Here is a 22,594-nt window from a genome sequence, read left to right as displayed (position 1 = left end):
ATTCATGACAAAGTCCAAAGTGGGTCACCATCTAGTGTCTCTTAAGACTTGGAGTAGAAAGTTGTATGCAAATTTATATGAAAACAAGTCCTTTAGGATTTCGTCCTTTCCTGAAATTTTAAGGGGGGGGGGGGCATTTTAGGCAACCAGCACCACAACATTGATGTTGATGTCAAAATGACTCTTCAGCAGTGGTGTCAAACGAGGCAGCAGTTTCTTATGTAAATGGAATTCTGAAGTTGTTCATTGTGATAACGGCCTTAGTGGTAATTGTTATGTTAAAAAATACAATATGATATTATCTTTCATGTAACAAGAAAATTGTGTAAAAAAAAAGAATAAAAAAGGAAAAAGAAAACACCCCAAGTGCATGTTGTTGATCAGTCATAACTATGGTGAGAATTGTTTCCTGGCTGCATGATGAGTTGGGCTGAAGTTTGTATGCCTATATTATATCAGATGTAGATAGGTGTTTTCCAAACTTTTCCTATGGTTGTTCATAGTCTTGAGCTATAACTGTGTAACTCCATTCATTTTGGCCAAATTGATAGTATTTAATCTGGACTAAGGGTATTGAGTCGTGTTTTGTTTTTAGTGATGTGTTGAGTTCATTTCTATAATTGTATTCTGTTCTGTTGTCTGAAGACTAACATTTGCTGCAGAAAGGGTATCTGTGAACTTACATTGAATGTCTCCACAGTGTAAAGGCCGAAAACTGCTTTCTGCTTGTTGCAATTCAGCTAGATGTATATGGTGACTCAATGACAGCCTTCATTTCAGCAATAATGTTTTAGATGCAGTTAGATTGAAATGTGAGTTTAATAATTGATACGGTGTTGATTGATGATTAGATTTCTTTGTGCTGAGAAATTGACACTACGCACAAACAGTTTGTAAGTAGTGATAATGACACAAGTACTTTAATAAGGAACTAGCCACAGAATCATGTAGCACACAAAATTTGTGCCTCTGTACACATAAATATGCTCACGAGGAGGAAACCACCAATCAGTTACTTGTATTGAACTGGAATAACATATTAGTCAGACAGGAGACACTTCTCTACCACCTCGCTACCTACCTAGGTCTACATTAATCTAAATTATCATAATTTACAGGGAAAAAGATGACCACCACCTCTGCATAGCAATCATCCTTTCTTCAGGAAAGTCATATCAAATTATTGGTTTTAGAGAATAGTGCCACCTTTCTATATACTGAAGAAGCTGAAAATCTTATTTAATAGGAACACTAATGTTAACTAGAGTTTACATTCCCAAGTCCTGCTATTATGATAAATTATGGGAGGGGCTACTAACTGTTTTATTTCATTTTGAAGGCTCAGAATTTTAAACTCCATTGTCAGGCTGGAACAGGAATGCAATAGTTTGTTTGGAAATTATTTTTATTTCTAATATTGTATTTGTAAGTTTCCCAGTTATTCTTAAATTCTCCTTTTTTTACTATTATTAACCGCAAATACCATTAGCGAGTAAATGTATTGGTATAGGAGTGCAAAAATGCAAAGGTCCTTGAAGGGTCTTCTGCAAGATGTTTGGTTATCAATGTCACTTAACATTCTTTGTGCACACCTCTGTGCAAAAGATACTTTTTTGATTTCTCTTTAAGCTGTACTGAGTGAAAGTGTGCAACCAAACTTCTGTGGAGATCAAAACACTGTGAGAAACATTTACATGCAAAACCAATAGAGCTGAGCTTTCTGGCTAACTTAATCCGCATGGTGGTGGCCCCTCAGTTTGTTATGCATGTGGGTGCATAGAAATTTCATACAAGGAGTTTTATTTGACTGATTTGGGTTGGGAAAATCAAAAGTCCAGTGTTTAGTAAACCCTCATCGCCAGTTTTGTAAAGGCCTCGTCACTACTGCTATGGAGGCCACGTTCACACTGTTGTTATGGCAGGCCTAGTCTGTGAGTTTGTGAAGTGGTTTCTGGTGCAGTACATTGCTAATACAATTTCTCGCTCCCACTATTACACAGCCTCAGGATTGGGTAACAGGATGAGAGCATGAAGGTTCTGCAACACTCCAACAAATTAGTAACAAAGTCACACAAATGAATTAAAAAGGTTTACTTATCGTTGTGACTTGTTGAACAATTAAATCTGCAACACTGCATGTAATATAACTCAAGAAAAGGCCCTCAGTGGCCAATGCAAATAATAGTAGGTTAACTTCACAGAACATAGCAAATGCAATTTACAACAACTGTCCGTTCACTTCTAAAACTTCATCAAATGACATTTCCTGTCTAAGTCAGCCCTGGACGTTGATCTTCAACCACTTGGGCGAGACCCCCTTTCCTGTCTTCTGAGTCAGCTTCTGTCCTTCGTCATCCAGTCACTGGGAGATGGTAATTGACCGTCAGTAGCTCAAGGTGAAGATGGTACCCTCATCCTCAGTGCCACCCATGATGCTGGTGGAACTCGCACAATTCACGAGTCTCTATGGCACTGGCACCAGCTCGCATCTTTTCCCCTGGCTGTGTCTTGTTTGGATGACACAGCACCACCCCTCCCCAAGCCACTACACCATCGTGATGTACAGCTGAGCAACATACCGATGGTGAGCGGTAGATGTGGGTGTTGGAACCAGTGTTGGAATGATGACCGTTGCTGTAGCCAATGCTGAATTGCTGTTTGCACCCCGACGTCCATTTTGAGACTGCAAGGGAAGACTGGCCAAAAAATGACACAGATGATCCATCCCTGCACCCATCGGAAGGGCATCTTTTTGATGGTGTGAATCTGCAACGGTATTTCCTGACTGGAGGCCACGTGGTAGGCTTTGGCGCTGGGCTGATCCAGTGGCGGTGGGGTGGCAGGCTCCGCCAGACATCCGCTAATGGACGGATGTGGCATCAGATTGATGTCCATCAGCTTGAGGTCTGGAAACAGTGCCACATGACCCCACTCTAATGGATGACGCTCAGTTTGCATTGACCTGGAAGGCCAGGAATCTGTGAACATATGAGAAGTGGCAGAACTCTGCAAGCAACAAGGGTGAATTTGATTTAGGGGCCGCTTCTGCAATCCGTCGGGACCTCGGATCTGAAACACACCGAACGAAGTGAATTAGTAATGACGCCACACTGCTATGTCTTCTTTCTGCCGTAGGTTCTGTTAAACACAGGTTGATTAATCCAGTATGTTGGCTGACTGAAATCTGTTGGCGCCAAGTACAGTGAGGGATGGTGCAAATGCAAAAGCGTGCGGTCGCGTCGCCAATGTAACAATTTGCAGGCAAAGGGCCGTAGTGGGGCTGAAAGCAATAAGTGGAAAAGAAGCGTAGCAAGGTTTGTTCACATGGATGATGCAAGCGAAGTTTCTCCATTTGCTATTGGAACTTGTGGACAAATTGTTCAGCCTCACAATTCGATTGTGTGTGGAATGGTGCTAAGGTGAGATGGCGTATACCGTTTACCATACAGAAATCTTCAAATTCTGCAGAGAGAAATTGAGGTCTGTTGTTCTTGATGAGCAATTCAGGTAGACCTTCAATTGGAATATGGACTGAAATGCTTGCAAAGTGGAGTAATATGTTATTGACATCGTGAGAACAACAAACTATATGCATCAACAGCTACTAACTAGTGCGAGTTACAATAAGAGCCAGAAAAGTCTATGTGCACATGCTGCCAAGGTGCCTCTGCCTTGGGCTACTAAGAAAAAACACTGTGGAGGGGTGGCCTGATATTCCACATGTGTTTGACACTGTTCAGACATCCATTCTATTTGCATGTCCATGCCAACCCATGTGCAATGTCTGCATGCTAATTGTTTTGTGTGGGCAACACCCCAATGACCTTGATGCAATAAGTTGAGTACATGTCATTGAAGCACTTCTGGTATCCACACACAAATGCCGTGACTCTGTGTAAAGCAAAATGACTCTGTGAACAACCAAAAGGTCATGTCAACGTGCAAAATATTGACTAACAATTGGGCTAACAATGTGCTTGATAAAGCCTTCCAGTGGAATTGCACTGGAGCGAAATTAGTAAATCAGGATCGAAAGAAGTCACTTGTGAAATGGGGATCGAAAGAAGTCGCTTGTGCTACTTTGTGCAATAATCCAGGGGAAGCTGCTCAACAATGTCAGGCTCTCATGCACCGGTTTGAAAATATGCTGCTGCAGAAGTATCGAAGTCAGCATCAGGTTCCATTGGTAGACGTCAGGGAGCATCTGCATTCACTTGCTTAAAAATGGGCCGATAAATGATCTCAAACTGGTAGTGGGAGAGAAGAAGAGCCCAGATTTACTATTACAGAGCAGTACGAATAGGAATCGGTTTGGCCAGATTGCAGAGTGACTGTAAAGGCTTGTGGTCTGAGACCGAACAGAATTTTTGGCCATTTAAGTACTGGTGAAATTTAGTGACTCAGAAAATAATGGCTAGAGCTTCCTTTTTTGTTTGGAAATAGTTCTGCTGAGCTTTGTTCAGAAGCTTGGAAGTAAAGGCAATAGGTCTGTCTGATGTTACAATCTGTTGTAACAAAACAGCAGCAATTCCATAGGATGTTGCATCTGTGGCCAAAATGACAGGTTTTAGTTGATTTAAATGAGTCAAGCGTCGATCACGGAGCCATGCTGCTTTCAATTTCTGAAAGGCTATATAACAATCTTGGGACCAAACAAGTGGAACATTTTTGTGCCAAAGGCAGTGAGCTTTCCTAAGATAGATTGCAATTCTTTGACATTCTGAGATGGTTTGAGATCACGTATTGCTTGCAAATGTGCCTGTGTTGAATGAACACCTCGAGAATTCACAACATTACCCAAATATTCTATTTCCGTGTGGAAAAAAGACAGTTTTCTTTATTACGTTTGAGTCCGGCCTCAGACAGAACTTTAAATAAAGTGCTCAAGTTGGTAAGATGGTGTTCTGCTGTGCGGCCAGCAACTACAATATCGTCCAGGTAATTTGTACACGAAGGTACAGAAGCAGTCGACTGTTCTAGGTAGTGTTTGAAAATGTCAGGTGCTGATGCACTACTAAAGGGAAATGAAGGAACTTGAAAAGTCCTAAATGTGTAATGATGACTAAACATATTTTGTGAAGATTCATCGAGAGGAATCTGAAGGTGGTAGACATGGCAAAGGTCAATTTTTGAAAAATAGCGATCTGTGCCTAAGCGATCCATGAGTTCATGAGGGCGAGGTGATGGATAAGTATACGCAACTGTCTGAGGATAATTCTTGAAATTCATCAAAGAGCACTTTCACTTGAATTGAAATGAGACACAGTCAGACCAAAAATATTAGGTGATTGTCTACTTTGTAGCACCTAAAAGGAAGCTGTCATCTGCAGATGCTGATAAGTGGCTGCAATGTTAAGTGTTCCTGTCACTGGAATGTTCCGGCCATTGTACGCTATAAGCATATTTGTAGATTGACACAGGTTCTGTTTGCCTAACAGTTCATAAATTTCATAGCTTAACAAGGACACTGATGAACCCATATCTAATTGACGTTTTATTGTATGGCCTGCAATCATTAAAGATACATACAGTTTATTAGAGAAACATTATACAGGGCAACTAGTGATCCGAATAACGGCACACGATTGTTCCGTGGGAGCAACCTGTTGTGAATTTACAACATGCACGTGCACTGCAGGGCACAGTTGTTTCACATTGTTGCCCAGGAACTTTTGTCTTTTTAAGCAAAAACTTTGTACATGGCCAGTTCGGTGGCAGGAGTAGCAAGTGACTTGGCGTGATGGGCAATGTTCACGTGTATGTGCTGTATAGCATTGAGGACAAGATTTTGTTCCACGCTATTGGTGAGCGAAGCGTGACTTGTGCTTGAGCTGTTGATGTGTTATGGCATTCTATGTGTGAGGCTGTTTGTGTACCATTAAGTGTAGCTGTTTATGGGACCGTGTAGCACTAGAGCTATTTCTGCCTTTCTGTTCTGCAGCACAAACTTTACCAGACTACTGAAAATTGTCTACAGCAAAATCACAAGAGCCTTTATAATCAATGATCTGCAATACCTGCTCAAAAGCAGGATCGGAATATTTCAGAAACTGTTCTGTGATCCTATTAGCTGACACATTCTGTGTGACTGTGTCCCTGATCATATAGTCACTGTAATATTGTCCACTTTCTCACCGGAACTTGCGTTTCGACATTAAGCCTTTGCAATTCAGTCACCCACTGACAATACGTTTGTCGTGGCTGCTTTTTCAAATGAAGAAACTTAAACCTGGCAGCTTCAATGTTGCTACGGTCTTCACAGTATTTATTTAATGCACTGACTAATGTTGCAAAGGGGACGTCTTCCTGCCATGATGTAGGGAAGAGTTTTGTAAGACTTCTGTAAACTGATACACCAATGATGGAAAGGAAGTAAGCCTTTGTCACAGTACTGATATTTGGCGGGCTGGTAGGTGGGCCCTGAACTGTAAAATATACTCCATCAAGTCTTCTGTGCTGCTTATTGTTTGAGCTGGTGCCTTATGTGTGAAGAATTGTCATGATTTCGGTCAGCTTCTGAAGTGACTGCATCTGAAATCGAAGGAACATCCTAAGATACTGTGGTGATTTTACGTCCACATTAGGCAATGGATCAGTAGGAACGGATGCAATTGGCGGGTTCTGTGTATTTGGAGCCAAAGTCAGTGAAGGCATAGGTGACGTCATATGACATGCTCCCACAACTAGAACAAAAAATAAAATAAAATGTGCAGTGTTGGGTTAGTAGAAACAAGACAAATAAGAACACTGTAAATTTGAAGCAAAAGTCATGCCAGCTATTATCACAACTGGTTCTGGCTTGGGAATCTGCCACCTCGTTGTCGGTTTTGTAAATACTTGTCGCCAGTTTTGTAAAGGCCTCGTTGGTACTGCTGTGGAGGCTGAATTGTCACTGTTATTACAGTAGGCCAAGTCTGTGAGTCTGTGATATGGCTCCTGGTGCAGAACATTGCTAAGACAATTTCCTCCCTGCCACCATTACACAGTTATGTCTCAGGGTCGGGTAACAGGATGGGAGAATGAAGGTTCTACAACATTCCAACAAATTAGTAACAAAGTCACACTAATGAGTTAAAAAGGTTTACTTATATTTGTGACTTGTTGAATGATTAAGTCTGCAACACTGCATGTAATAGTTAGTTAGTTAGTTAGTTACATGTTCCATTGATGAATCTCATGGTAACCGTTATGATATGGAACGTGTCAAGTGCATAAGAATGCGCACGAGTCAAGGTTTTTTTTAAGCTTAAACTTTTATTACCTACCTCATTCCGTTAAATGGCACAAAATACATATATTATACCTATAGATTTATTTATTCCTATTTAAGAATTCATCTATGGTATAAAAGGAGCTGTCAAGGAGGTATGATTTCAATTTATTTTTGAAACTATTATTGCTGTCTGTCAGACATTTGATTTCTTGTGGTGATTTATTGGAAAGTTTTACAGTAGCTTATTTTACCACTTTCTGTGCCAAAGATAGGTTAAGAAGGGGGTAGGACATAAAACAGGCCGACGGAGCAGGAGAGGCACCACAGGACATTTTAATTTCCTCTGTCTATACTTTTACAAATAAATTTATAGAACTTTGTCAGCATGAGCAGCAAGGATTCAGGATTCACACACATGGCAGTGGAAGTTCAAAAACATGACAAAATAATATATATATATTTTTTACATGTAAAATTTCATCATTTTTTCACTTTCTATCGGCTGCATTTGTTACTGTAGGCACACTTTTCTTCATAAGTGAGAGAGATTATTTGATGAATTTTGCACAGGATACAAACCTTACTGAAAGGTGTATGAGACTCTAGAATTTTCAAATCTGTTAAAAACTGTGGTAAGAATTGAGATAATTATGTATAAAATTTGAGTTTTTTCTAAACATGAACTGTAAAATGTAACAGGTCATTCATTGTTTCATAAGTTAAATAGATTCTAGAGTTTCATACACCTGTTGGTATGATTTGCATGTCGTGCAAAATTCATCGAAGAATCTCTCTTACTTATGAAGTACAGTGTACCTACAGCAAAAAATGAAGCCAATAGTAAGTGAAAAAAATGATGAAATTTCACATGTAAAAGTATTTATTTCATCATATTTTTAAACTTTCACTGCTATGAGTGTGAAACTTGAATCCTTCCTGGTCATGTTGACAAAGTTTTATGAATTTATTTGTAAAAGTATAGACAGTGGAAATTAAATGCCCTGTGGTGCCTCTTCTGCTCCAGGTCTGCCCGTTTGATGTCCTACTGCCTTCTTAACCTATCTTTGGCACAGAAAGTGGTAAAATATGCTACTGTAAAACTTTCCAATAAATTACCACAAGAAAACAAATGTCTGACAGACAGCAATAATAGTTTCAAAAATAAATTGAAATCATATCTCCTTGACAGCTCCTTTTATACCGTAGATAAATTCTTAAATAGGAATAAATAAATCTATAGGTCCTACGCCCCTTAAGTAAAGGATAGTGTAGGTCTTTCTTCTGGTATTATAATCATGAGTGTCACTGTTGTTTTCAAACTGGTCCATGTCATTGAGAACAAATTTCATTACTGAGTAAATGTACTGTGAGGCTGTTGTAAGAATTCTTAACCTTTTAAACAGATGCCTACAAGATGTGTAACTATGAGCCCCACACATTATTCTAACCACTTTCTTTTGAGCAGTGAATACTTTTTGCCTATGTGTTGTGTTATTACCCAAAATATTATTCTGTATGGCATCAGAGAGTGAAAGTATGAAAATTATGTTAGTTTGCTAATTTCTGTATCCTCAAAATTAGCGATTATTCTGATTGCAAAAGTTGCTGAACCTAGTTGCTTAAGGAGATCCAAAATATGAAATTTACAATTAAGATTCTCATCTATATGTACACCCAGAAAAATTAGTAAGCTCTACCCTGGCTACTGACTTCTACTGATGTGTTATATCTATTGAAGGAACTGTACTCCTTGCAGTTGAAAATTGGAGAGAGGTTTCACAATTGGATGTTTTAACCTGTTGGGGAAAACACCTTGAGTTAGTGATATATTACAGATATGACTCAGAACATCAGCTGTAATTGCTCCACATTGCTGTAATATCTTGTTAGAGATGTCATCTACCCCAATAGAACATTTATTTTTCAAAGATTTAATGATTTTCGTTTTTTCACAACAGGTTGTTAGATGAAAATTAATCTGACAAGGATTTCTCAAAACTGACTCTTCGATGCACTGCTTGGCTTTTTCTTTTAAACTATTTTCACAATTTTTTTCACCTACACTTGAGAAATGGTTGTTAAATACATTAGCTACTTGTGTACTGTCATTTAAGATGCTCTCATTCTCTTTGATAGTAGTACTACCTATTCCAATGGTTACTTTTCCTGTCTCTCTTCTAACAATATTCCATACTGATTTGATTGCCCTAGTTGTTAATTTCAGCACTAATATACATATTTTTTGCTTTTCTGACAACTTTTCTCAGTATGTTACAATGATTTTTATAGTGTAAAATTACTTCTGGGTCTTTACTAATTCTTGCTGTATCTTACAATTTTCATTTTCTTCCTGAAGACACTTTAATACCTGTAGTAATCCAAAGTATCTTTGAAAACTGTTTGGTGTTATATTCAGTAATTTTTGAGGGGCATCAGTAATTTTTTAGGACAACAGTATTCAAAAATGGATACAAATTTATCAAGAAATATGCTGCATTTATCATTAGCATTTGGCTCATTACATACAGCTCCCCAGTTAACATTTCTTCAACTTTCTCTGAAGTGCTCTATAGATAACGGGTTGACCAGCCTTTCGGTTTTATTTAATGGTTACTGAACTGTACAACCTACTAGGTTTTGTAACTTAATCACTACCCTTGGATTTATCCCTATTTAGTGTACATGAAGCTTCTTTTATTCTATTTTTACTGAATGTTGTCTGTTTGGACTTTGGCTTTAACCTAAAAAACCTGTCTGCCTGGCCCCATTAACCACAGGGATAATCCCTTGTGTAACTTTGGCCCGCTTACAGTATCTGCTAGTAGAAAAGCTAACTTATCTTTCCCTTTCCTATTTAGGTGCAGGCCATGTGGGGGTGTCCCCACCTACCAATAGCATCAAATGGAACAACACTTATATGAGGTTTTGCCAGTGTCTGGAGTATCTGTTCAGCTCTGTGTTAACATGCCTTACCCAGGACCGACCATGGCATTGAAAGACCTCCACAAACCCCACATTTGAGTGCCCAGTTTCTGCTCCTATTTTCTCCAGGTCACTCCTAATACTGTATCTTGGATTCTTAGCCCGGCTGTTTCATGCTCCCCCTACTATAATTACCCGACCTTCCTTCTCAAATACCTTACATAGCTGACCTAAGTTTTCTGCCACCTGGCTAAGGCTAGCACTTGGTTTCACAAAACTTGTGGCCTAGTACCCTGTACCCTGAAGCTGCTGGCCTACACGCCTCCCATGACTGCTACCTAGAAGCAGAATTCTTCTTTTCTATTCTGTCTTTTTTTCTTTAAGCTAATATCCTCTTTCAACCTACATTCAACTACATCTGGCTGAGGCCCTTCCTCCGCTACCTCAGATAGCAAGCCAGATTGATTTGGTAACTAAATTTCCTAAAGTTTTTCAACAGTTTCCCTTTTTTGACCTTTGTTTGCTACTTTTTCCCAGCACCACATCTCTTCTTACTCACAAAGCCTACAAAATTTCAAATTCACATTTTCTAATTCAGCCTTAAGGGCTCAAATTTTTGCCTGCCCTTTCTACATAATCTACATTGTCATGGAAGAACCCCAGTTTCCTTGCTGCTATGTTCGCCTCATAACCTACAGTCTTCACAGAAAACCCCCTCCTTCATATTTCTATGGCAACCAACACGTTTGTCACACATGTTTTGATAGAAAAATTTACACAAAAGCAGAGAATAACTTGGGACAAGAGCACTGAAGTTTTGTAGCCTGCACTAATACATAACTAAACACTAATGCAAACAAACTTTGTTACTTTTGAAAGTTTTAATTAACTACCTAAATTCTATATGACCGACATTAATTAATTTAACTTTGACCTGCTAAGTCTAGTAAAAAAAATAAAGATTTACGCCTAAAATGTAAACAATACTAACAATTATAACACAGAACAGGCTCTCAGTGGCTAAGTGCAAATAATCGTAGGTAAACTTCACAGTACATAGCAAATGCAATTTACAACAACTGTCTATTCACATCTAAGATTTACTTGTCAGAGTCAGTGCTGGATGATGATATGTAACCAAGTGGATAAGAGCTGCTCTTCTATGTTCCGAGTCAGCTTCTGTCCTTTGTTGCCCAGTTTTTGACAGACTGTACTTGGCCAGCAAGTGATGAGTGTTTATGGCACTGGCACCAGCTTACATGTTTGTGCCTGTGGTGCCTTTGCCCTGGTTGTGTCTTGTTTGGATGACAATTTGCAGTGTACGTGTATTGTCTGTATGTACCCCAGACAACATTGCCGCTGTTCAAGCTGCAGTAGTAAGGTGTCCTTTGTTTGGTGCAAAAGACAGTATAGTCATTGTGGCTTGGATGTCGGAGTGTACAAAAAATACTCCATACACTTCAATTTCATTGTTACAAACTTCAGATTGCCCAAGAACTGAAACCTAATGCTTCTGTACTGCACTTACAGTTTTGTGAAAAACGATTGGCTAAAGGATGCTAACTTAACTGAAAATTTTTTGATGTCAGATGAAGCCCATTTTCACCCAAGTGGATATGTGAATAAGCAGAATATGCATTTCTAAGCTCATACAAATCCTGCTTTGCTTCACCAGTGTTCATTACACAATGCTAAAGTTACTGTGTGGGTACAGTGTCATGCTGTGGGCTGAGAGATCCTTACGTCTTTGAAGATGAAGGCCTGCTCCACTGTCAGTATTAGGTCTGTAAGCACATCCTGTCAACATGGTAGTGACAGTTTTTGATGTTCAGCTCCATTGTCTTCCAGATCATGACATTCGGCACACCAGGTTTCAAGAGATGGAGCTACCTCCCAAAATGCCCAACTGTCTATGGCTGCAATGAAACGTTAGTTTGAGGATCACATAATTTCAATGAATGCTGACATCGCATGGCCACCCCTATCTCCACACCTTTTAGTCTGTCACTGTTTTTTGTGGGAACAAATGGAGTTCACTGTATGCATACGAAACCAAAGAACCTTGCCCATACTTAAGAAAACATCGTGAAAATAACGGAGAACACATTGCGCCGCAAGGTGCAAAATCTTAAGAAATAACTTATTGAATGTGTATGGCGAAATGGACAGCCCTTAAATGCATAATTTTTAAACATTGGTGGCTAATGCCATTTCCACTGTTGTAGAACACAGTTTTGAGCATCAAATAAAGTTTTTGTAATTATTTCAAATTTTTCTGTTGCTCTGCACAACTCTGTACCTGTAAGTAATTTTTATTTATTTTGAATTCATGAGTGCTTCTAAGATGAAGTATTGGCTGTTTGCAGTGAACTAATTACAAGTCTGTTTCTGGTACAAATGCATTCTGGCTATTTATCAGTATACTGGAGTAATCAGCATACCCATAGGTTTTGAAGAGTCCTTTTGTGTCTTTCATAAATGATTTATACCTGTCAAGAAGAGAAGTGGGTCATGTACTGAACCTTACAAGACTTGCTTGATGTTTCTGCAGAATCATTTTTTAATGTGGCCTAATTGTATATGTTATTAGATATACCTCCATCTGCCAAAGAGAATGCCGTTCCTGTCATAATATTTTCCCTAAAAGAATTTTATGTTAAAGTGGAAATATATTGTGCATAGTTGGTTTAAATGGGCAAGAGTTGTGTGATTTTAATTTTAAAACCCATAGTTATTAATACAATTTGTTGTGCACAGTATGATCTTTGCTGGGTGAAATAACTTTTATTTTATTTTTGCAAGAATAATATAATGTGATAAAATATATAATTTTGGCTTTTTCCCCCATTGATAGCTATCCAGTTGTGATTCTGCATACAATGGCGGAATATCTTCAGCAGGTGAAAGTAGAGGGTCTAGTCCTGAACAAAATAGGAGTCATACTCTCAACACAGACTTAAGCACAAATCAAGAAAGTACCATCTCCATCATCAGAAGAAATGAAGATGAAATGTAAGCAATTTATTTTATTTCGATTTAAGCTTTATTTAACATAAGTGTGGCTGATAGTGAAAAAATTTTGGTAGGATATTATTTTGCTGACTTTGTAATTTGATTAAGAGTTCGCCAGTGTATTGTTCTTTCTTATATCTCTGAGTAAGAGGTGGGGGGGGGGGAGGGGGGAGAGGGAGGGGGGGTATTGTAAAGGGAGAAGACAATTAAAATTTCATCTTTTGTTGATGGAAATTATTGTCAAGAAAAGAAAAGAAAAAGAATGCTGGCTTGTCACATGCCATAAAATTTTATTGAAAATCTGTTAAGTCTTATGTATTCTTCTTCATCCTGCTATTAGTTCCTTTAATTTCAGACATCTCTTTAAAGTGGCATGAACATTCTTTCTTCACTTTGTTGCATTTATTTTCTTTTTCTTCATCCTATTCTTTGTGATGATTTTTATGAGAATGAAGCACATATACTCTATGGATTTTGTGTGTGCTTGTCCAAAGACATTTCCTCTTTCATAAGGTCAAGATCATGACAGGTAAGATGATGTCTGTATTGTGGCAACATTTGTTCCTTATGCTGCATGTATAATATTTACTCCAGTTGAATTTCTTTTGTAATATTGATAGTTTTTCCCTCTGTGTGCATATGTACATAGCCATACCTGAATTTCAGATTTATAAAACTTAACATTACAATAATAATTTTTAGTATAAGGGACACTTAAAAATTTTGGAAAGTTACACAAGTTTCTACTTTTTCATAAATTTAATTTCATTTCTTTTCAAAGTAGTTTCTTAAAGTTGTAAAACTGAAGTCTCTTAAAGTCTTGCTGAAACGCCTTTTTAGAGGTGTTTTTATGCGAACATAGTCATTTTTAGAGACTCGAAGCTTGGTTTTCCTCCCCTCCTTTGTTTAATAATTTCTCTCTTGATGTTGTTGGACAAGGGTCATAAAAGCAGAACAGCTGCTTTCTCAGTAGGCAAAATTTGTTTAGTCATTGTTTGCTGTGAGGTATGAGTTTCATTTTTGATGTGCTGTAGATAAATCTGTAAAGATCTGTTGACATAACTCTAAATAACATTTATTTCTGATTAAGAAAATTTGGCTCCTGTTTTCTGCAAGCTTCACTACTATGAAGTCCTTAATTTAAAGATCTTAGAGAGGTGCTAAGCCATTCCTAAAAGTACCCTGCATGTGCTGGTAAATGCTGTTGGGATTTTCTTGAGTAATTGTCTGAATATGAAACACGTTTACTTCAATTGCAACTGTCATTGGACACCCACATCATCTTACACCTTAAGCAGAGTTTTTAATTTCTTAAATTTGTTGAACCGTGAAAGACCATGCCACGAAAGAAAAAAATTCCCAAATGCAAAAATATATTTTCTGAAGACAGTGAATCCCATTCAGCACATTTTTAAATTGTAAGTAAGCTGCTAGGAGCTGAATGCCAGATAAATTGTATCAGTCAGAGCTCTGCCATATTTTTTAATGGTTACACCTAAAATTTCAAACAGGGTCATGAAATTGTAATTCTGCTCTAGAGTCTCTTCCTTAAAACCTTGAGTGAACTGTAAGTGTGTGCCGTAAGAGTCTCAATATACTAAAATGCAGGCTTCCTTGGCTTATTCCATTGATGATATCTTGTGTAGTTATGTGTTGTGTAATAGAGCACAGCATCCATGTGGTGAAACCTTGTGAGCAGCACCCGTTACCCATCACTCCATTTGCATGCATTGTTGAAACGGTTTCATCTCTCAGTATGTTGTGGACAAGCACTCAGGTGAGTGATCCTGCCATGTAGCCAAGGAAACATGGACTATAAATTTCTTCAACGCAGTCGGGTAACAGTAATGGACCCGACAAGCTTTGGAATGCATTTAGAGTCAGAATTTCTCTGTTGATTTTCCATGTTTTCTATGGATAAAGTGCATGCTGCATACCAGAGATTCACCAAGAATTATCAAAGTAACTGAATATCACCACGTATTGTGAAATTTAAAGTGATGACTGATACTGAATGCTACTGATGGTCATTGATTTAGCTGTGGGATGGTAAATTAGTGTGGGAGAATATCTGATGAAATAATGCTCGCATTTCAGTCTGCTGTAAAAATAGTACTGAAATTTAGACATATTTTGGACAGAACAAATAAAAAAGATTTATGTTGACGACCATGTAAACCAATTATAATTGTCAAATTTGTTGACAATTAACAAATAAACTTCATTCCAGGTACAATGTAGTATCTTCTAAGTAAATTAGGCAAATGTACTAATAGGACTTAATACAGTTGTTAATATTAACTGCAACGACTGGAAAAAGGGATGAAGTGCAAGGTGTAGTGTACGCAGAGATAGGCATTATTCAAATAAATTTCTATCTGGAAAATTATTGGGATAAGTAGATCATTCAAATTAATTTATTCACATATAAATTATTTGCAACTTAAATAACAAAGGTCGACAATGATTTTCCTTTTTTGATTATGACACTTGTTTTATATTGACTTTGTTCACATGAATCCAAAAATACCATTGTTTTTGTTCTACCACATATAGTTTTTTACCCCACCACACCCCCTCTCCACCTCGTCCCTGTATGCTCCCACAAAGGGCACTTTACCATTCCCCACACCTACCCTGCTATCCCTCCCCCTACCTGCCCCAGCCTCCTCCTTATCCCACCACCCGGTTACGTCTTCCATAATGTGCAGCTGCTCACAGTGTGGTCTCAGCAGCCAGAGACACTGTGTGTGTGTGTGTGTGTGTGTGTGTGTGTGTGTGTGTGTAGTAGGCGAGGCGCGTGCGTGCTCATATTTATATGTACATGTTCTTTTTGGCTGAATGCTCATTTTCTGGCAGTCTGCAACTCAGCATCTGCACTATATGGTGAAAAGCACTGGCTACAGGCTACAGGCTGTGAAGCAGTCATTGAAATGAAGGACGTCATGTTGAGTGGCATGCTTAGCAACAGGTTGGTCCCGTTGTTTCTTGGCCCCAGTTTCTCGGTGTCATGGAGACAGACGACGTGTTTGTTGTCATGCTCACGTAGAATGCAGCACAGTGGTTGCAGCTTAACTTGTAGATCACATGAGTGGTTTCACAGGTAGCCCTGCTTTTGATAGGATAGGTCTATTACAGGGATATGAGCCATGAGGCAAAGAGCTGGGCACAGGGGTTTTGTGGGTATAACAAAAATATTTTGTAGGTTTGGTGGGCAGAATAATACCTCTGTGGGAGGAGTGGGAAGGATTGTGGGTAGGACATTTCTCATTTCAGGGCACGACGATTGGTAGTTGAAACCCTGGTAGAGAACGTAATTCATTTGCTCCAGTCCTGGGTGGTATCGAGTCATGAGGGGAATGCTCCTCTGTGGCCAGACTGTGGGGCTTTGGGAGTGTTGGCTGACTGGAAAGATAATGCATGGGAGATCTGTTTTTGTACAATGATGGGAGGGTAATTACAATCTGTAAAGGCCTCAGTGACACCCTTGGTATATTTCGAGAGGGACCGCTGTTCACTACTGATGTAATGACCACAGGTTGCTAGGTTGTATAGAAGGGTCTTCTTGGTATGAAATGGGTGACATGTGTCGAGGTGGAGATATTACTGATGGTTGGTAGATTTGATGTGGACGGTAATACTGATATAGCCATCTTTGAGGTGGAGGTCAATATCAAGGAAGGTGGCTTGATGGGTTGAGTAGGACCAAGTGAAGCAAATGGGAAGAAGGTGTTAAGGTTCTGAAGGAATGTGGATAGGGGTGTCCTCAGCCTCTATCCAGATCATGAACATGTCATCAATAATTATGAACCAGCTGTAACCACTGTGTTGCATTCTACGTGTGCATGAAAGGCTCTCTGTCCGCATGAACGGCTACTGACAAACTGTGGCCTAGAAACAATTGGACCAGCATGTTGCTGAGCACACCGCCCAACATGACAACCTTCATTTCAGTGACTGCTTCACAGCTTGTAGCCTGTGCCATCTGGATCCTTCCCACAAGCACCAGCTTTTCTGAATTGCACACTTGGTAACTCTTCCTGCAATATATCTTAAGTTCCCATAACCTTCCTGGCCTCAGCATTCATTAGTCATTGTCTTTACCTGTCTAGCCTCTTCCCTGTTCCCATTCCAGCACTAAAGCAGACCTCTGTTACACCAACTTCCTCAGTCTCTTTAGTTCCTTCTTTTTCTGCTACCCCTCCTCCCTCCCTGCCCACCTTCTAACCTCCTGACTGCACCTAGCTGCCCTACTCTCCACCTCGTCCCTGCACACTCCCAGCAGCACTTAACTGTCCCTGACCCACCTTGCTATCCCTCTCCCTGCCCTCCCCAGCCCCCTCCTTACCCCACCCAATTCCCTCCCCCATAATGCCCTGCTGTTCGCAGTCTGGCTGTAGCTGCCAGAGACTGTGGTCATGTGTGTGTGAGTTGCATTTGCCTGTGTGTGTTAGTGTATCTTGTCCTCTTTTGACAAACTTTCAGACAGTCTTTTTGTTGTGCCTTTCTACAACTCAGCATCTCTGCTATATGGTAAGTAGCAACTATCCATTTCATTATATTGTTACAGTCCATCCTGTATTTTTCAATTATTTGATTTTGCCTGACGGCTTTTCTTCCATCGTAACCCAGGACTGTTTTCCTTTGTTACTATTTTCTAATGTATTTCTATACTCAGTGTCTATCCTTCTTTATCTTCTTTCCTGTGTTTCTCTTGTTGCCTTACAAACTGCACGTCACACTCTACTTACGAGCCACACTGTATCAATCGTCTCAGCCGCACACAGCAGTCGGCTACAAGATCACACTGATGGTTGATGCAGCATCTTATGTCCCACACTACACCCACTGATATAATTAATCATATACCTTCATATTAATCATTCTCCTTGCATCACCCTCGCATATTTTTGTGTGTTATTTGCCGCACCTTTCCTGTGTCACACAAACTTATATCTCGTCCTGCCAACCCCACCCCACCTCCCATTCCTTCTCCTCTCTACTCCAGTTCACACCTATTAATTTCTTCTAACCTAGTCACTTCTGCCATCTCCTGTTTGACCTTTATCCACCCACAAACCTGCAATCCACTTTACTGTTATAAAAAAATTTCAATTGGTTCTCATCTCTCACCGTTGGCATACTGCCTCATATTTCACCTTGTTTCCCCTTATTTCATCCGTTATTTTTTTTATTTTCATAATTTTTTTCACATATTTCAGTGTATTTATGTGAATTTTTTTGAACATAATTCTACATTATTTACATATTTTTACACATTTTTTCCACATCATCTATTCTTGCTCTTTCCATCTACATCAATACAGGAATGTTTCCTTATCTCTAGCTAGAATCCAGTCCCACATACTGTTCCTGCGTTACTGCTTGGCTCATGGTATCCCCCAAAATGGCCTTACTGTCAAATTACCCACCTCCAGCTGAGTCCTTCCTCAATGACCTCCATCTGTTCAGATTCTGCCAATGCTTGCCCCTCACCAACATAGTCCTCCCCTCAGGGGCTCAACATTCGTTTGCCGAGTACAAGCTTGGCGAGCCCAGGGTTCCTGAGTTGGAGTCCGTTAACTGCTGCCAACCCTCTGTCATCGTAGGCTCTGGGCATGCTTCAGCCACCGCTGTGCAGCGCAGCGGTGGAATGTTGTGTGTTTAGGAGAATGGGTGTCTTGGCTTTACTGCCTGGCCCATGAGTAAGGCATACACCTGTATGAAAAAGCCCTCAAGGTGTGCGTTATGTGCTGATGAGGTGAACGACTGTTGAGGTAATACAATCTCTAGTGGGCAGCCTCTGGGGCATCTGCCGCCCCCTGTTGTATAAGGCTTGCAGGTTTCTGCCTGGATCGACCTTTGTTTCCCTAGCGTCTCGTGGGATCCCTATGGAACGGTCTCGTCAAACTACTACTTCTGACGGGACAGGTTTACTGTCAGTTGGTACCTACACCTGCTCCTCAAAAGAGCTCAGTTGGTCAGTTCTCCCGAAAAGAAGTCTCAGAATTATAGTAACAGAACATTAGTGTGCCGTAATGGTTTCATTGTAATCAAGTGAACAGGGAGAACTTTGAGAAGATCTCCCCTTTCTATATTCACAAGGCATTGGAAGGTATTGCTGGGTCCCTGAAAAGTGTCAAACGACTTTGTAATGGAACACTTTTAGTTGAAGCTGCTAATTCCAACCAAATATCTAAGCTTCTGGGATGTTGTAAGGCCTTAGGTGACTACCCAGTCGAGGCTGAGATGCATAGCACCCTTAACTTTAGTAAGGGTGTGGTTAGCTGCTCCAATATAGTGAAGATGGACCATGTAGAGTTAAGTGAAGACTGTAAAAATATGGGCACTACGGAAATGCGTAACTATATGACGAGAGTCAATGGCAAATTGGAAAAATTGGCAACATTTATTCTCACGGTTAATACTCCAGAATTACCTGAACTATCCTTGAAGGCTATATCCATCTTACGGTTCGTCTGTTTGTTCCTAACCCAATACGATGCTACAAATGTCAAAGATTTGGCCATACCACTATGGGATGTAATTGAAATAGAAAGGCTATGTGTGGCTCGGCTCATGAGTCTGGCAATTCTTGTACACTTTCTCCGAAATGTGTAAACTGCTCCGGGGATCACCCGGTGTGGTGCAAAAAGTGTGAAGCTTACAATGAGGAAAGGAAAATTCAGGAGTTGAAAGTATAGATACGCATACCATATGGGAAGCTAAAAAAAGCTTTCAAAGTTATGCAACCACTGGTTTTTGCTACTTCTTTTGCATCAGCCCTTAAGACGCCAGTCACTAAATGAAATGCCTCCACACAAACTCAGACCACAGATTCAAGTATGAGCACATGCACTTGTCGATGTACATGTGGGGGAAACGCTCCACTTTAAACTGAAGTCATTCAGAAGCCGTCCAGCAATAGGCTTACCATCTAAGCCACATATCACTATCCAACATTAGAAGCCAACTAAGCCATCCTTGCAACCCAGGCAACTACCTCCTCCTGTCAGTAAAGACAAACATCCTTCAAAAAATAGTTCTAAGTCGAAGAAAGCAGTAGATCAGTGAGCTCTTTCTATTTCTGATGGGCACTATGCTCATGAGGATATGGTCTTCCAGTCAGAGGAACTGGAGAGCAAGGAACCCCCTAACATTCCCCTTGACCACCCTGGTAAAACACCACCTCTGAGGGAGAAAGAAAAGAACAACTATCGCTAAACAATGGATTCTACAGGGACTTCGGTGTTGCAGTGGAATTTGAATGGATATCGCTCACATTTGGAAGAATTGCAGCTACTGGTCCGGGAGAAACCTTTCTGCATCTGCTTACAAGAAATGCATCTTAAAATCACTGACACACCTGCATTATGGGGCTACCATGCATACAGGAAGGATGATACTTCTGGAGACAGTGCTAAAGGTGGAGTGGCTGTTTTCCTTGATGACAGATGCCACTCCTCTCCAGTCCCTCTTACCACGACCATGCAAGCAATTGCTGTGAAAGTTCTCGCACCCTTTAATATCACAATGTGTTCCTTGTATTTGCGCTCTAATGATGCTTTGGATGCAGACACACTGGCGGAACTCTTCCAGGCACTCATGCACCCATTACTTCTTGTGGGGGTCTTGGATGCACACAATGTACTGTGGGGCTCAACTAACACTTGCTACAGGGTTCAGATGATCGAGCGACTCATCCATTCTGAGAATATCTGCCTTCTGAATGCAGGTCAGATGACACACTTTTCCACATTTGTACCATCTTTTTCAGCCATTGACCTTTTTTTTGTTCCCCAGCTATTACAGACTCAGTTCAGTGGGATGTGGATCTGTCTGCCGACTAGCACGGTGGCCAACAGGAGACCAAGCAGATGGGTGATACAAAGGACAAATTGATTACAGTACAGGCAACAGGCTATTTTTGAACAAAAGGATTGTACACAGGAGGCAGTGGCCCATATCACTTGTGAGATCCAATGGGCTGCTGCAGCGTCTGCAGTCTAGTAACCACCTCAGACAACAGCCTGTACCTTGGCAGAATGACAACTGTCGATTGGCAATCAGGGTTAGATGAACAGCTCTCCAGAACTCCAAACACTGTCCAACTACAGAGTCTTTATGCCTTCAGATCTGTGAATGCACATGCGAGGTGAGTGACAAAAGAACAGAAGAGGACTTCCTGGAGGAATTCATGACCCAGTAATCAATCCATTTCCGCTGCGCAAGTTTGGGAATCAATAAGGCAGATTGCAGGCAAAGGCAGTACACATCCCCTTATGACCTTGTCAAGTAATGGGGTCTTGGTGGGCACGCCAGAAGACATGACTCAGGTTTTAGCTGAACACTTCTTCACTGTTGCTACATCATCCAGATAAGCTCCCACTTTTCAGGTGTTGCTTAGGACTGCAGAGATGAGGAAGCTTAATTTCCCATGACTTGGAAGGAGCCAATAATAATACCATCCTGGAAACCAGGCAAGGACCGTAGCACCCCTAACAGTTACTGTAGTGTCGCCCTTACCAGCTGCATGGGAAGTATTGAACGCATGATCAACTGCCACCTTGTTCTACCCTTGACAACTTAATTCTACAGGAGACAGCAATACAGGAATCCTTCTTACACCAAAAACATTTGGTTTTCATGTTTTTTGACCTCAAAAAAGCATATGATGCTACTTGGGGTACAATGTTCTTTGCCATCTTCATGAATGGGTTATGTGGATGCCTGCCGCTTCTGATCCAATCCTTTCTCGAGAACCGTTGTTTTCATTATCACTTTGGTGATGCCATGTCTGACCGCTATGTTTAGGAGAACGGGATCTCCCAGGGCAGTGTCCTCAGTGTCACTTTGTTTGCCATCACTATCAGTGGCATTTCCTCCACAGTCAGGAGCCCTGTCAAATGCTCTTTGTTTCTGGATGTCTTTGCAATCTTCTACTCTTCCTCTCAACTTACAACAACGATGAGGCAGTTACAACTGACCATTATGAGGCCGGAAACCTGGACCCGGACAACTGGTTTTCGGTTCCCACCCAAGTAGACTACATGTGTCAATTTTAACTGTGGTCATTGGAGTTTTAACCAACCAATGCTCACAATAGGGACAATATTTTATGTTTTCAAGACACTGTGCGCTTTTTGGGTTTATTATTTGATTCGAAATTAACTTGGCTCCCACACCTGAAAGACCTACGAACAAAGGTCTTCCAGTCATTGAATATTTTGAAGTGGTGTAGCAGAAAAACATGGGGAGCTGACAGATCCCGCCTCCTGCAGTTTTATAGGGCATTCGTTTGATCACGCTAAGATTATGGCAGTGTGGTCTTCAGACCGGCCCATCCTTCCCTACCTCAGGATGTTGGATGCTGTCCACCATCAGGGCATTCAGATATCGACTGGAGCCTTTCAGACCAGTTCTGAGTGTGTGTGTGTGTGTGTGTGT

At 40.4% G+C, this 22,594-nt stretch overlaps 1 protein-coding gene across 3 annotated transcripts in view; it reads left to right on the top strand.

Annotated features, from left to right (window-relative positions):
* The window catches only part of LOC126358788 (spermatogenesis-associated protein 7 homolog), a 106,985-nt gene that overhangs the window by 54,475 nt on the left and 29,916 nt on the right, over nt 1-22,594 (top strand). For all 3 annotated transcript variants that reach the window (XM_050007581.1, XM_050007580.1, XM_050007579.1), the window contains exon 7: nt 12,990-13,147. In XM_050007581.1, coding sequence (XP_049863538.1) covers nt 12,990-13,147 — 158 coding nt within the window. The remainder of the gene's footprint in view (nt 1-12,989; nt 13,148-22,594) is intronic.

The sequence above is a fragment of the Schistocerca gregaria genome, chromosome 1 (assembly GCF_023897955.1).
Source record: "Schistocerca gregaria isolate iqSchGreg1 chromosome 1, iqSchGreg1.2, whole genome shotgun sequence".
NCBI classification, from domain to species: domain Eukaryota; kingdom Metazoa; phylum Arthropoda; class Insecta; order Orthoptera; family Acrididae; genus Schistocerca; species Schistocerca gregaria.
The sequence above is the reverse complement of the archived record's forward strand: the minus strand, read 5'-3'. Positions and strand labels throughout refer to the sequence as shown.